Here is a 13,807-nt window from a genome sequence, read left to right as displayed (position 1 = left end):
ATGCAAAACGTGGGAACTGACTAATCTCTCACCAAATTCTGAAGCCTATTTATAGATAGATTAACTTAAATTCAAACCCTTAATTGCTGTCATCGGACTCATGAAGGAATGCTTTACTCAAGTTTATATGTGTAACAAGCTCTGTCTGAGTACATTTACAATTCTATTCCCAGCATAAAACCTCGTTGTGCTGAGTGCAGATCTAGGCTACTGTTCACCCACAAGCTGAGCTTTCTTACTATGAGCAGAGCCTGACAACATATTATATTAGAGCCAGCATATTTTTTTCTCTGTCATGTGATTTTAAGAATGTATAAAGATGACCTTTTTCTCATTTAATCACTGGAGCTAATGCCTTTAATCCTTGTCACAAACACTGACTTTATCCATTGCCCTGGTAACTGACTGAGGCTGCATGACACTGCTCCCTTCTTGGACTCATTTTTGATCTCAGGATGTGTTTTCAAGAACATAACTGCACCACCACCAGCATTACTAAGACCATCTCTGTGACATTTCCCAGCTCCATCCATCTCAACACGCTGCTAAACCCACAAATATACTTCTGCTCCCTTTTGACTTCTATCCACACTCCAGAACAACTTCTCCCATCCTACCCAGCAAAAGCATAAGTGTATCCAAATCTCTGCTGCCTATGAGCTACACACTCCATCACCATTGTTTTCACTGATCTATGTTGGTTCCCAGCTAAGAGATGTCTAAATTTAAAAATTCTCAGTTTTATTTTCATATCCTGGCCCCCACCTATCACTGCAGCTTCTTCCAACCTCACAACCTTCTGATACATATGTGCTCTTCTGTCTGTGGCCTCTTGAGCATCCCCAATGTTAATGGCTCACCCAACGATGGCCATGCCTTCTGTTTCCTGGGCACAAAGCTTTGGAATTCCCTCCCTTAGCCTCTTTGCTTCTCTATGCCTCTTCTTTTTACCTCTTTAAGACACTAATTAAAGCCTGTCTCTTCCATTTGTTTATCCATTCTGATGTCTCTTTATGTGGCTCAGAGTTGTATTTTCTTTTTGTCATGTCCCTGTGAAATTCTTTGGTGTATTTTATTGCATCAAATGTGCTCCATAAATACAAAAAAAATTACAAAAGAGATAAAAGAACTGTGGATGCTGGAAATCTGAATCAAAAACAGAAATTGCTGGAGAAACTCATCAGGTATTGCAGCATCTATACAGAGAGAGCAGAGTAAATGTTTCCAGTCCAGTGACCCTTCTTCAAAACCATTCTGAAGAAGGTCACTAGACCTGAACCTTAACTCTGTTTCTCTCCACAGATAATGCCAGACCTGCTGAGTTTCTCCAGCAATTTCTGTTTTTAGATCAATACAAGTTGTTGTTGTAGACAGAACGAATTGCCTTAACCTCCTACGTTTGTATTCCAACAGCTTCCTTACTTAATAAAACAGAGGACCAAGCCAAATTGTCTCCAACAAAAGTAAGTGATTAATATGCATAATCTGATTTGTAGCTATTTAAAACTTAAGTGAGAAAGAAAATCAGCAGCTGTGGATTGGTCTAATTTCTTTGGCCTTTACTGTGGTTCCTTTCAACAGTTGGAAATCTAAACTTTCTTAGCCATGGAAACTGTCTCAGAATGTTTAGTGCTGATACGGTCACAGTGACTTTTATAATCAGGTTTTCAGAAGATCGGATATCTTATATTATCGTGTTGTAAAGATAATGTAATCAGAATATTACGCATTTTAGCTCAGCATTTCATAATTTTGGGCATCCACTTGGTAATCTCCTGTAATATTACACCCTCAGTCACTACATAGAAAATGATTACACAATTCCTTTTGGATATGTTTTCAATATTATAAATATCTGATTACATCAGTGGGTCATTGCCTCTACAAATACTACTCCCACTCCTCTGCTGTCGGATTGAATTTTATTGTTGGGGGTCAAGAATAGAAAATATCAGGGGTAAGTTTGATCTGACTTTGCCAGTTCATACGACAAACATTTATCAGTTGTTGGGCTGTTAGTTGACTTGAGGATGGCTTTCTGCCCCCTACAGGGAAGTAGGCCCCCATCACAGATCTACTCATGAATCAACTGACCAGCAGCACTCATCTCAGTTACTGTTCGGTCTACCATATTGAATTTTAAGGTCAGTTTGCAGTCTTGCAGTCTTGAGTGAGAGGGAATGGGGTGAGCGGGTGAGCAGAATATGAGATGGAAGGAAACACAAGGTGGAAAGCTCTTGAGATGCTGGCCTGTAATTAGCACAGGAGACTTTTGAAGGAAGCATTCCTCACTTTGACCAACTATCTGTTGACCAGTGAGACCTGGTGGGTGGGACACTGTGCCAGGCTCCTGACACATGGAGACCTTGGGCAGTAATTAGCCCCGTAAGAGCTTCAATGAGCCCACGAGAAAGCAAGCTTCCCAATACCTTCCCCATAGTCTGGAAATTTATAGTAGGCATGGGGAAATGGGCAACCATCTGGATTGGCATGCATGACATGACACTCAATTGTGTACCTCCCATTCCCTGTACCTGTTAAGCTGTCCCTGGGAAAAGCAGTAAAATCCAGTCCATGGATTTATTACAGCACAGCAAAGGTTTTTTGCCTCATTATGTCCTCACCAGTTCTCTGCAAGAAGGAATCACGTGGTCACACTCCCTAACATTTTACATGGAGACCCCAGATATTTTCTTTTCAGATGATTATCTTTTTGAACACCCCTGTTCATTCTGCTTTCACTACACTCTTTAGTGGTGTATTTCAGTCCTGGCCTTATGGTGCATCAAAATGTTTGTCTTCACATTGCCATTTCTACTTTTGCCAAACACATTATCATATACATGAGAGCATTAGAAATATGAGCAGGATTGAGCCATTCAGTCCCTTGAGTCTGGCCTATTATTCAATCATTTCATGACTGACCTGGTCATGGTCTCAAACCACCTTTTCCTGCCTGGTTCAATAACTCTTTGACTCCATTTAGATTTCCAATCTCTGTTACTTTCAGCCTTGACTATGTTCAATAATCTCCATTTCTCTATGAAGAAGAGATTTCCAGAGATTGAAAGCCCTCTGAGAAAGTAAAATCCTCTTCATGTCTGTGCTGATCAGGAACTGCCTCACTGTAAAAGGGTAGTCCCCAGTTCTAGATTCTTCTTTCACAATATTGTTGTCTTGCAAATAAAATACTGAGTCACCATTTTGTATCTATTTATCAACTTGACCACAAGTAGTTTGTCCTTTTTTTCTTGTTCCAGTCACTTCTGAAAGGGGATCCAGAAGAGAAACCACAGTTTGAAAAATTTCAAGCTAAAATAAATGGGGGACAACTGGAGGTTGCAAATCCTTTTTCCCAGCTTGTTCTGAGCGCGAGAAAATCGAAACGTCACATCATGGATGACCACAGTGAAATGACTTTCCAGTGGTCCTGTGGTATGTAACTGAAAAATCTGAAGTTTAGCAATGTTCCTTTGTTAAAAACTTTGCAATTCCATTTTTTTGAAACAAATCCTAATTAATTTTGGTTCAAAGACAATGGCATTATAGTAATCACAACCTAACTTGGTTAAAAATCACACAACAGATTTATTTGGAAGCAGTAACTTTCGGAGCGCTGCTTCTTCATCAGCTGGTTGTAGAGTGTAAGATTGTAAGACACAAAATATATAGCAAAAGTTTACAGTGTGATGTAACTGAAATTATATATTGAAAAAGACCTGGATTGTTTGTTAAGTCTCTCATCTTTTAGAATCACCATGTTGGTTTCAGTTCTTTCATATGTAAATTGCAAAACTTTTTTAAAAGTTACATTCTCAACACCACTGCCAGTGATCACGTCATTCTGGCGGCCCATTTCTAGCCTACGGTCATTCTTGTCTGAGCCTACGGCCATACTAGTCTGAAAACGCCCGATCTTGTCTGATCTTGGAAGCTAAGCAGACACAGGCCTGGTTAGTACTTAGATGGGAAACCCCCTAGGGATACCAGGTGCAGTAGGCTTTGTGGGTGGCACAGTGGTTAGCACTGCTGTTTCACAGCACCAGAGACCTGGGTTGAATTCCCACCTCAGGCGACTGTGTGGAGTTTGCACATTCTCCCCGTGTCTGTATGGGTTTCCTTCGGGTGCTCCGGTTTCCTCCCACAGTCCAAAAATGTGCAGGTTAGGTGAATTGGCCATGCTAAATTGCCCGTAGTTTTAAGGGCAGGGGTAAATGTAGAGGAATGGGTCTGGGTGGGTTGCGCTTCGGCGGGTCGGTGTGGACTTGTTGGGCCGAAGGGCCTGTTTCCACACTGTAACTAATCTAATCTAAGTAAATTTTAACAATTGGTGTCATGTCGGCCAGATAATACATTTAAGGGTGTGAGCAGCACTGTGTGAGACGGTCTGTGCCATAATGGTCACACTGATTCTAATCTAAAAAAAGGATTTACAGAATCTAACATGGATTCAGGTAGTTTTTGAGCAAGGTAAAATGTAGTTCTACAAGAACAAATTCACCCCACAAACTTATATGTGTATGTGGCATAGACAGTCTCACACAGGGCAGCACACACCTTAACTGCATTATCTGGACCAACATGACAAACAATCTCGCACAGGGCAGCATGCACCTTAAATGCATTATCTCGGCCGTCATGACACCAATTGTTAAAGTTCACTTGAGAATGTAACTTCTAAAAAAGTTTTGCAATTTACATATAAAAGTGTTGAAACCAACATGGTCATTCTAAAAGGTGAGAGACTTAACAAACAATCCAGGTCTTTTTCAATATATAATTTCAGTTACATCACACCGTAAACTTTTGCTATAAAGTCTGTATCTTACGGTCTTATACTCCACAACCACCTGATGATGGAGCAGTGCTCCGAAAGCTAATGCTTCCAAATAAACCTGTGGGATTATAACCTGGTGTTGTGTGATTTTTAACTTTATCCACCCCAGTCCAATTTGATTTGTGCAAATGTACTAACTTGCATTGACTTATTCCAATTAAATTTGTCACCATGCCTTTTTGGATTAAACAGTGCTCCAGATGTGACCTGACCATAACTCTACATAACAAGAGGATTGTTACCTTCAGCTTTAATGATTGCCCTTGAGTGGCTTGATGTTCCAACAATTTATCAAACTGTTGACTACCCAAACTATTAAATTTAGATTAGATTAGATTAGATTACGTTACAGTGTGGAAACAGGCCCTTCGGCCCAACAAGTCCACACCGACCCGCCGAAGCGTAACCCACCCATACCCCTACATTTACCCCTTACCTAACACTACGGGCAATTTAGCATGGCCAATTCACCTGACATGCACATCTTTGGACTGTGGGAGGAAACCGGAGCACCCGGAGGAAACCCACGCAGACACAGGGAGAACGTGCAAACTCCACACAGTCAGTCGCCTGAGACGGGAATTGAACCCGGGTCTCTGGCGCTGCGAGGCAGCAGTGCTAACCACTGTGCCACCCACAAAGCCTACTGCACCTGGTATCTTTTATCTGATGCATTTATGTTAATTAATAATCAGTATCAGTCATTTTAATAATGTAATTCCTCAGCTTGTTCTGTATCCTGAAGTGCCTTAGAATTAACTTCCACCATATCTTTAGTAATGTCAGAGAAATTGTATTAGTACCGTTGACATCATTTCTCAGCACATACAAATTACTGCAGTCAATTGGGCAATTCTCTTTGGAAATTCATGTTATCTGCTTCACATTTACTTAAAATGCATTGATGAACTAGTCTGACGGCTTTCCCAAACGTTCTGACTCCCTGAAGAATATTCCATTCTAACACCATATTAGTTATCAGTGCCAGTTTAATGTCATCCATGAACTTGGAGGCAAACTTACCTTTATTCATTTTTGGGTAATTTTGTAAAATGTTGAAGAGTCTTAATCAAAGCTATTGTACCCCACTTACCACGCTGTTCATCCAGAGCACATCCTGTTTGCAAGTCCCTCTGTATCTCAAACATGACTCAATAAATCACAACTTGTTCCCAGCCATACATCCAGACAGAAGTGTATTTTCTACAAGCCACCAAGCAAGTTTACTAAATTATTAGATTTACTTTTTTAACTTTATCCACATATTTTCTTAATAAATTAAAACATTTCTGTTTGATTGCTCTGACAACTAACATTTTGTAAACAAAAGCAGAAATAGCTGGAGAAAGTCAGTAGGTGTGGCAGCATAGAACATAGAACATAGAACAATACAGAACAGGCCCTTCAGCCCACGATGTTGTGCTGAACATTTGTCCTAGCAATCTATTAGACTGTCTACTCTATCAGCATCAGTAGAGAGAAAGCTGAATTAGCTCTTCTTCCAGTGACTGATAAGAACTGACTTAAGCTAGGAAAAAGTAATATTTATGCTGAAGACAAGGGTTGCGGTTGGAAAAGGAATGAGTAGATAGGCAGAAATGGAATCCAGAGAGACAGAATGACAGTTAGGAAGACAAGGAGAAGGATTATAGTAAGCTCAAGAGAAAGGAAAGCTAATAATGGGGACCAAAAGTAGGCGAAAATGGGTAAACTGTGCTGAAAGCAGTCCAGGTCATGACAGGGCCTGGGGTATGGAGTTGGGTAAAGGACATGAAACAAGGTGTTCAGGCTCTAAAATTGTTGATCATGATATTAAGTCCTGAAGGCTTTGCAGAACCTACTTACTGTTTGCAAAAACGACCCTCAGTTTCCAATTTTCTGCCACTTCAACCCACCACCGAGTTCCCTATCTAACATCTCTGTCTTGGGCTCGCTGCAATATTCCAGTGAGGCTCAGCTCAAGCTGCGAGAACAGCATCTCACTTCAAACTTGGGACTCTATAGCCTTCAGGACTCAATATTGAACTCAATCAGTTCAGAACCTGAACACCTTTTTCCATGTCCTTTATCTATGCTCACACAGGCCTTGTCATGACATGGGCTGCTTTCAGCTCAGCCAACCTATTTTCCCCACTCATAGTCCTCAATATCAGCTTTCCTTTTTCTTAAGCATACTACCAACCATCCCATTGTCTTCCTAACTGTCATTCGCTCTCACTGGGCTCTATCTCTGCCTATTCTCTTGCTCCTCCTCCCTTCATCAAACCTTTCTCCCAGCATCATTGCCTTCAATACAAATACCACCATTTCCTCGGAACAATCAGTTCTGAAGAAGAGTCAGTGGACTTGAAACATCAACTCTGCTTTCTCTCCACTGCCAGATGTAAAATAAGAAATATGCATTTCTTCACACTTCACTGAGTTTCAGTGCTGCTTGATTAAAATGGTAGTTGTAATGCTGCCAGTTTTTCTATATTAAACATGGGTTATCGAGGGGGGTTTGTGAGGTGATCGCAATAGACATTTTAGGGTAGTAGTGCCTATTTTCAAAAACAGTTTTAGACTAAAATCTCAAATGTTAACGTCAAATTATGAAAGTTACATTTTGATGGTCCATTTTTACTCTCGCAACACCAGTTATTAACTGAAAGAAAAACCGAAAGAACTACTGATGTTGTAAATCAGAAACAAAAACAGAAATTGCTGGAAAAGCTCAGCAGGTCTGTCACATCTGTGGAGAGAAATCACATTTCGGGTCCAGTGACCCTTCTTCAGAGCTGCATTAACTGAAAGAAGTTTGCCACAAGATTTTATGTTCTTAAACAAAAAGAAACCATATCACACATAGCTCATCAAGCAAAACTAATTTAACACTAGTTTGTTAAGACTTGGAGTATAAAACCATTTCCTCTTTCACTTCCTAATTCTACCCTTATAAATTATGAGATCTTGAGGGTTCATTCAGTTTGTCTCCAGAGATGAAATCAAGTATGCATAATTCTCCAGCTTTCATTTTGATTACTCTGCACTGTTGCAGCCACTCGCTAAAGTGCATGGCTTCATGGGGATCCTTCCATTAGTTTTTGTCTAAGAGACCCATCAACCTTCCTTCAAAAATCTCACGACTATGGAATTGGCAAACTAAGTTTGGAACTCGCTGAGTTCGTGCATACAGATTTAAAAGTATGAACGCTCGTTCTCCAATGACTTAATTCTCTTTGGTCTGGACTTACACTTTGAGGATTACTGTAGAATTTTCCCCTAGCTTCAAGTTAGGCAAATCTTCCAGCATATTTACCCCTCATAAACTCTGTCACCAAACAGTGTCCGGGTTCCTTCCCTTTCTTCTGCAATAAATAATAAGTCAGTACTTTTCTGTTTAATGTGCATCTGGCTACAATTTATCTATTTTTCTCCCTCAACTCTTATCAAGCCACAAACTGAACAAAATCAAAGCTGCAACTGTCTATGATAATCAATAAGAAATCTTGAAAAGTGATTCCAACAATGGTGGTGCCATGGCATCTGCACACTACCATTGGCTCTCACTCTGAGTTAGCCAGGCTGTCCCACTATACAGTGGAATGTCCTACTGAAGTGATCAATGAGTTGTTTTAAGCCTAAGTGAAATGGACCAGGACAACTGGACAATTCAGGACAACTCCGTTTCCATCAGCAGTACCAGTGAAAATCTATTTTCCTGTTGAAGGGAAATAATGATGTAGTGACAGAAGAATCTCTGGTTTCCCTTCTCGGACTCTACTCTTGCGTTCTCTTCTATTCTTCCCCTCCCTCTCTACTGTCCTCTCCATAGTTCAAAGGCTCCATATCCCCCAAACCTTCTTGACCTGCAAAGTGCCTCTGGTCTTGCCTTTCCATGTGCAACACCAAGGACCAAGCAGAAAGAATCTTGGAGCAAAACCTTAACACCTTGGGTTATAAATTTTTATGCTAGGGTACATTAACTCCACTACTCAAGTGTAGTACAATTTTAGCTTTAGGCTGTTAAACTTGTAATTTAGGAGTTAAGGTGGGCTGATACACTTTGTAAGTTGTATAATCTGTGAGATAAAATAGTGATGGTTACAATGAGTGTCTCTGTCTCCCCTCAGGATGTCGTGCATATTTAAGCTGATTTTACGGTTAGCATTAATACCTTTTCATGACAAAAACAACTTGCAACTGATTCACGTATTAAAAGGTCTGAATTATCAGACTGTGAACCGAACAACAGATGTGATTTTCCTATCTATATTATAAATTAAACATGAAATTGTATTTCATTATTTTTCTGCATGTTATCTCTCTTTATCTTGTGAAGGTGTATGCTGGCCATTATGGGATATTTGTGTGCAGAATAACCAAATTATTACAGCTCACCAGGACCTGACCATCCATCCATCTTGCCTGCCTCCACCGAATTCTTTCATTTCAATCAAGCTAACTGTAAGTAAACCTGACACAACGAACAGTACAGCAGAGAAATGTCTGATCTTCACCAAGAAGAGCAAAAAGGGGATGAATATCAGGTAGGGGATTGAATTGAATTGTTTGGATTGAAGATTTCTGTTTGTAGCATGGTTAGTGAGCTCAGTCATTTTTTCATGCATAGTCTGTAATTCATTCTCTATAATAATGTTGCATGCCTGTAGACTTTGTATAAATATGTGTCCAGTTTAATTATAGTCCTCAGCATTGATTGCAAGTGTATTGTCAATTTGTAATAGTTTAAAGGATAATGTTACCTGACAGATTTGTGTTTCTTACCTTTTAACAGTCTCCCAACCTTGGTAATGGTACAAAGTCCAGGTTCCTACTGGATTGCCATCATTTAGGATGTGTATCCTGAATCAAATGAGATTAGAGGCTCCCAATTCTGGACTGCTTTCAGTAATCCTCTCCATGCTAACCAGCAATACCAGTTTAGAGTTGAATTCACACTGACCTACTATGAACATCCTTGTTTCCCATGGAAATTATCAGAGGGTCTTTTGGCCAAAAAGCATTTTCTTTATAATTGGTTATTGGAAGGATGACAATAATATGAGCAAAGAAATAAGCAATAACGTTAAGATAATCTAAGTAGAATGGATATAATGACAGCAGTCCCCAGGTTGTGACATTTTAGAATACAATGATTGCTGAATTTTCAAATAAAATAATTTTGTCCTTTCATATGATAAAGGTGTATCAGAAGATGATGCCAGCATACAAAATACTAGGGATGAGTTTGCAATCAGCTTTCAATTTGGACATTTACCACACAAAATTAGCATAATCTTGAAGTCTACTCAGAATTGACAACAAGGGAGAGATGACTCAAGGAAATAAACATATTGTTGTCTGCCAACTCTGACATTGATTTTTTTCTCCATCACACTCAGAGATCTCTCCATTACCATTGTGTAACTATCAGAGTGGTTCTCATTGTTTGCAAGAGATTATGAAACATTTCCAATATCTCACACTATTCTTGACTCCAAAATATTTCAAACCTCAATGAAAATGTAAAAGAATATCATATTTCAAGTCAGATTTGTTCCTGCTTACAGTCTCATGTTATCATTAAACATTCAAACCAATTTTTGCCAGTAATTGTAAAACGATGCATTCAGTGAAACAAAGTGCTAAAATGTTTCTTAAGAGATGTACATTATATTACTTTTAAAGAACAGATTTTAGCAAATAGCAGAGTGTCTAAATTAGGGCTTTACCTCACAGCAGATCAGTTCATACTCAAGAGGCATGTTCATTATCATTGCAGTCAATGAAAGTATTGGGTAAAAATGTTGGTTAATGCAACAAGATCTGTGAGTCATTGGGAGTGATTTAGTTCAAGAAAAACTCTTTGGGTGACTCCAGTAGATGCAAAAAAGTGTATACCAGAGCTTAAGCAATGAGAATTTGCCTGTAACCTATTAACAATGGGATCTAAGTTATCTGAGTTTGTTTTCTAATTTATTAGTAAGCAACAGTATTTGATATCCTCAAAATATAACAAGCATTTTAGGTTATATAATGCTTCAATATAATGAAATGTCTCAAAGTGCTTCACATGAGCATTCTAAAACAAAATATAACATTGAGATACATAAAAGGATATTTACATCGTATTTTCTTTTAGATTGTTCCAGTGAAAAGTAAATACTTTGTTGGGAACTTTAGTTGTCTAACCTAGGGGTGCCCAGCCTATAGATTGTGGGCTACATAGGGCCAACGAGAGCATGACAATACAGCATGCCAAATCAAGGGCAGGCTGATGTTGGAGCTGCTGCCTCCCGAATCAGCAAGAAGGCAGAATCAGGGATTGAAACCATGTTAGGCCCAGAGACAGGAGCATCCCACCCCTAGGCTATTGAAAGGTTTGCCTTGGGTGCCATCTTGGTGCCACGGGACATATTTGGAAATCATCACAAGTGCTGCAACTGTTGGCTGTGTCAGGACTCTGTGGTCGCCACAGATTAATATATTCTTTTCCTAAGAATACAGCCATGTTAATGCAGAATTTCAGAAAATAAATATTGTGGACAGGATGCAATTAAAAAGAGCCAATAGTTTGTGAAATCTGGAGTTATTTTTGTTTCTCAAAGTAATATCTAATAAGGTAGGGTTGTATGAAAAGATACCCAGTGAGCTCTGAAAACATTGTTTCATCATTTTTCAGACCACCTCAGACAGCTCACTAACTCGACAAGTATAATATTTTTAATCAGGCAGATGTTTTCTGATTTCTTATCTTCCATAAACACGCATTGTTAGACTCTATAAATCCTCTAAAAATCAAAATATTTTAAAGGGATGGTTATGAACATTGTGAAAATTGAAATCTAATAATACATAAAATGTAAATAAACCTAACTTTCAATTATTGTAATTTGAAAACTGATGAATGTCTTTACAGATTTCATAATAGTATGAAAGTTTTCAAAATATATCTTGAATTGTGCCCATATAAAGTTATGCTTTGGCCTCCATGGCCCATCAATGCAAAAAGGTTGGGCACCACTGGTCTAATCACAACAGTTATAACTTGAAGATGAACCTGACTTATCAACTGCTATATTTTAGATGTGAGAACAACTGCAGTCCAGTTGATATTTCAAAAAATGTTACGTTGACTGTTGATTGTCAAGATTGCAAGAACCCAGTTAAATATAATTGGTATAGAGTGAATCCTTCAAAACACCAGGTAAAGAGAAAAAAACTAATAATTAAAACTTTAGAGCAAATAGAGCACTTTTAAATATTACAATTAATCTTACCTTACTTTTGATAATGTAATAATATGCATACTTTTTACTTCAGATCAACCTTCCTCCTGCCTGTAATGTCAAACAGCAAAATATTCCTCGACAATCATTGACATTAATGAGGGAAAACACAGCTGTTCTTGTCTTGGGAAAGGAAGATCTGGTTAATTTTGCTCCTGTATTAAAAGTGAGAGCAGTCGGTAGGTCACAAATGTCTCCTTAGCAATCAAATTTGCTTTTGAAAAATGTTGAAGTGATTGACTATTCGATGTTGGAAAAAGTTCAAATATAAATCAGCCAAAAGGCTGCAATATTTGGTGGTATAAGTAGACATATAATCCACACTGTGTATATGGGTTTGATATATCCAATTGTATATTAGTCACATTAGTATTAGTACATGATTAGTAATTAATAAAATTCCAGGTATCTGTCTCAGTAAGAGACATCCTGTGGTATGTGTTACATGGGCTAATATAGGGAAAAATCAGATCATATCAAGTTGTGTCTTACATGAGATTCAAAGCTGTCACATACAAAGACTGTATTGACCAGCTGTGGCATGAAGCTCATCTCTTCAGAGATAAAGTTAATCTTCCAACTTTTCCTTTCATGCTCATATGGTGCAGTTTGATTTCAGTAGCCAAAAAAACAAAAGTAAAAGTCAGGCTTGCTGACTTATATCTGTTTATTAAACTCATGCCTATACCTAAGGTTTCTTTGCCCTTCATTTGTTTTGCCACTTTTTGATGCACCAGCCTTATAACTTTAATAAAAACTGTTGATGGGTTGTCTCCAAAAGGTTTGCTGAGTATTTGTCTACCTGTGGGTGACTCTTGCCTAATTGTACCCAGAACATTAAATTTCACTGACATGCATTTTGTTTCTTTCCTTCTCTTTAACCGCAAATGATTATTAGCTGAATTTAAAGATCTCTTGCATTTCTTAAACCTTTTTTCTCATCCATCCATTTAGTATTATAGACAGAAAGAAAAGTGAAGAGTCTCAAAATGGACATTTTTTTCCTGATTTTATAGTGTTCTTCTCCTGAGGTACATTACCTGATGATCCCATTTGCTGAACATCACAGGGAAAACCTGGAATTGCTATGGTGTACAATATGGAGCATGTTCACTGACATTCTGCAGGCTGGCCAACTATGGTTGGTCAAATGTTGTCTGGGATCCAAACGTGAAACAAGTCCACCTGAGTTTGGTCAATTGCTTAACTTTTCTAGGTTTGGTTCCTGATTTGTCTGCTTACGTGTTGTTCGAAGGTGAAAGTCATTCAAGGAAAATGAATGTTGATGGACAATAGACAATAGGTGCAGGAGTAGGCCATTCTGCCCTTCGAGCCTGCACCACCATTCAATATGATCATGGCTGATGATCCTTAATTAGTATTCTGTTCCTGCCCTATCTCCATAACCCTTCATTCCACAATCCTTGAGAGCCCTATCCAACTCTTTCTTAAATGAATCCAGAGACTGGACCTCCACTGCCCTCTGAGGCAGAGCATTCCACACAGCCACCACCCTCTGGGTGAAGGAGTTTCTCCTCATCTCTGTCCTAAATGGTCTACCCCGTATTTTTAAGCTGTGTCCTCTGGTTCGGCACTCACCCATCAGCGGAAACATGTTTCCTGCCTCCAGAGTGTCCAATCCTTTAATAATCTTATATGTCTCAATCAGATCCCCTCTCAGTCTTATAAACTCAAGGGT

General features: G+C 38.9%; 1 protein-coding gene and 1 pseudogene across 1 annotated transcript in view; both read left to right on the top strand.

Moving 5' to 3' along the window:
* The window catches only part of pkd1l2a (polycystic kidney disease 1 like 2a), a 145,586-nt gene that overhangs the window by 34,379 nt on the left and 97,400 nt on the right, over positions 1-13,807 (top strand). The window contains 5 exon segments of the mRNA XM_043707511.1: positions 1,414-1,463; positions 3,261-3,435; positions 9,159-9,366; positions 11,906-12,026; positions 12,143-12,287. Of these exon segments, the coding sequence (XP_043563446.1) occupies positions 1,414-1,463; positions 3,261-3,435; positions 9,159-9,366; positions 11,906-12,026; positions 12,143-12,287 (699 nt within the window).
* On the top strand, positions 3,884-4,002 carry LOC122558747 (annotated as a pseudogene).

This window comes from Chiloscyllium plagiosum, chromosome 17 (genome assembly GCF_004010195.1).
Source record: "Chiloscyllium plagiosum isolate BGI_BamShark_2017 chromosome 17, ASM401019v2, whole genome shotgun sequence".
NCBI classification, from domain to species: Eukaryota; Metazoa; Chordata; class Chondrichthyes; order Orectolobiformes; family Hemiscylliidae; genus Chiloscyllium; species Chiloscyllium plagiosum.
This window is presented reverse-complemented; position numbering and strand designations above follow the sequence as displayed.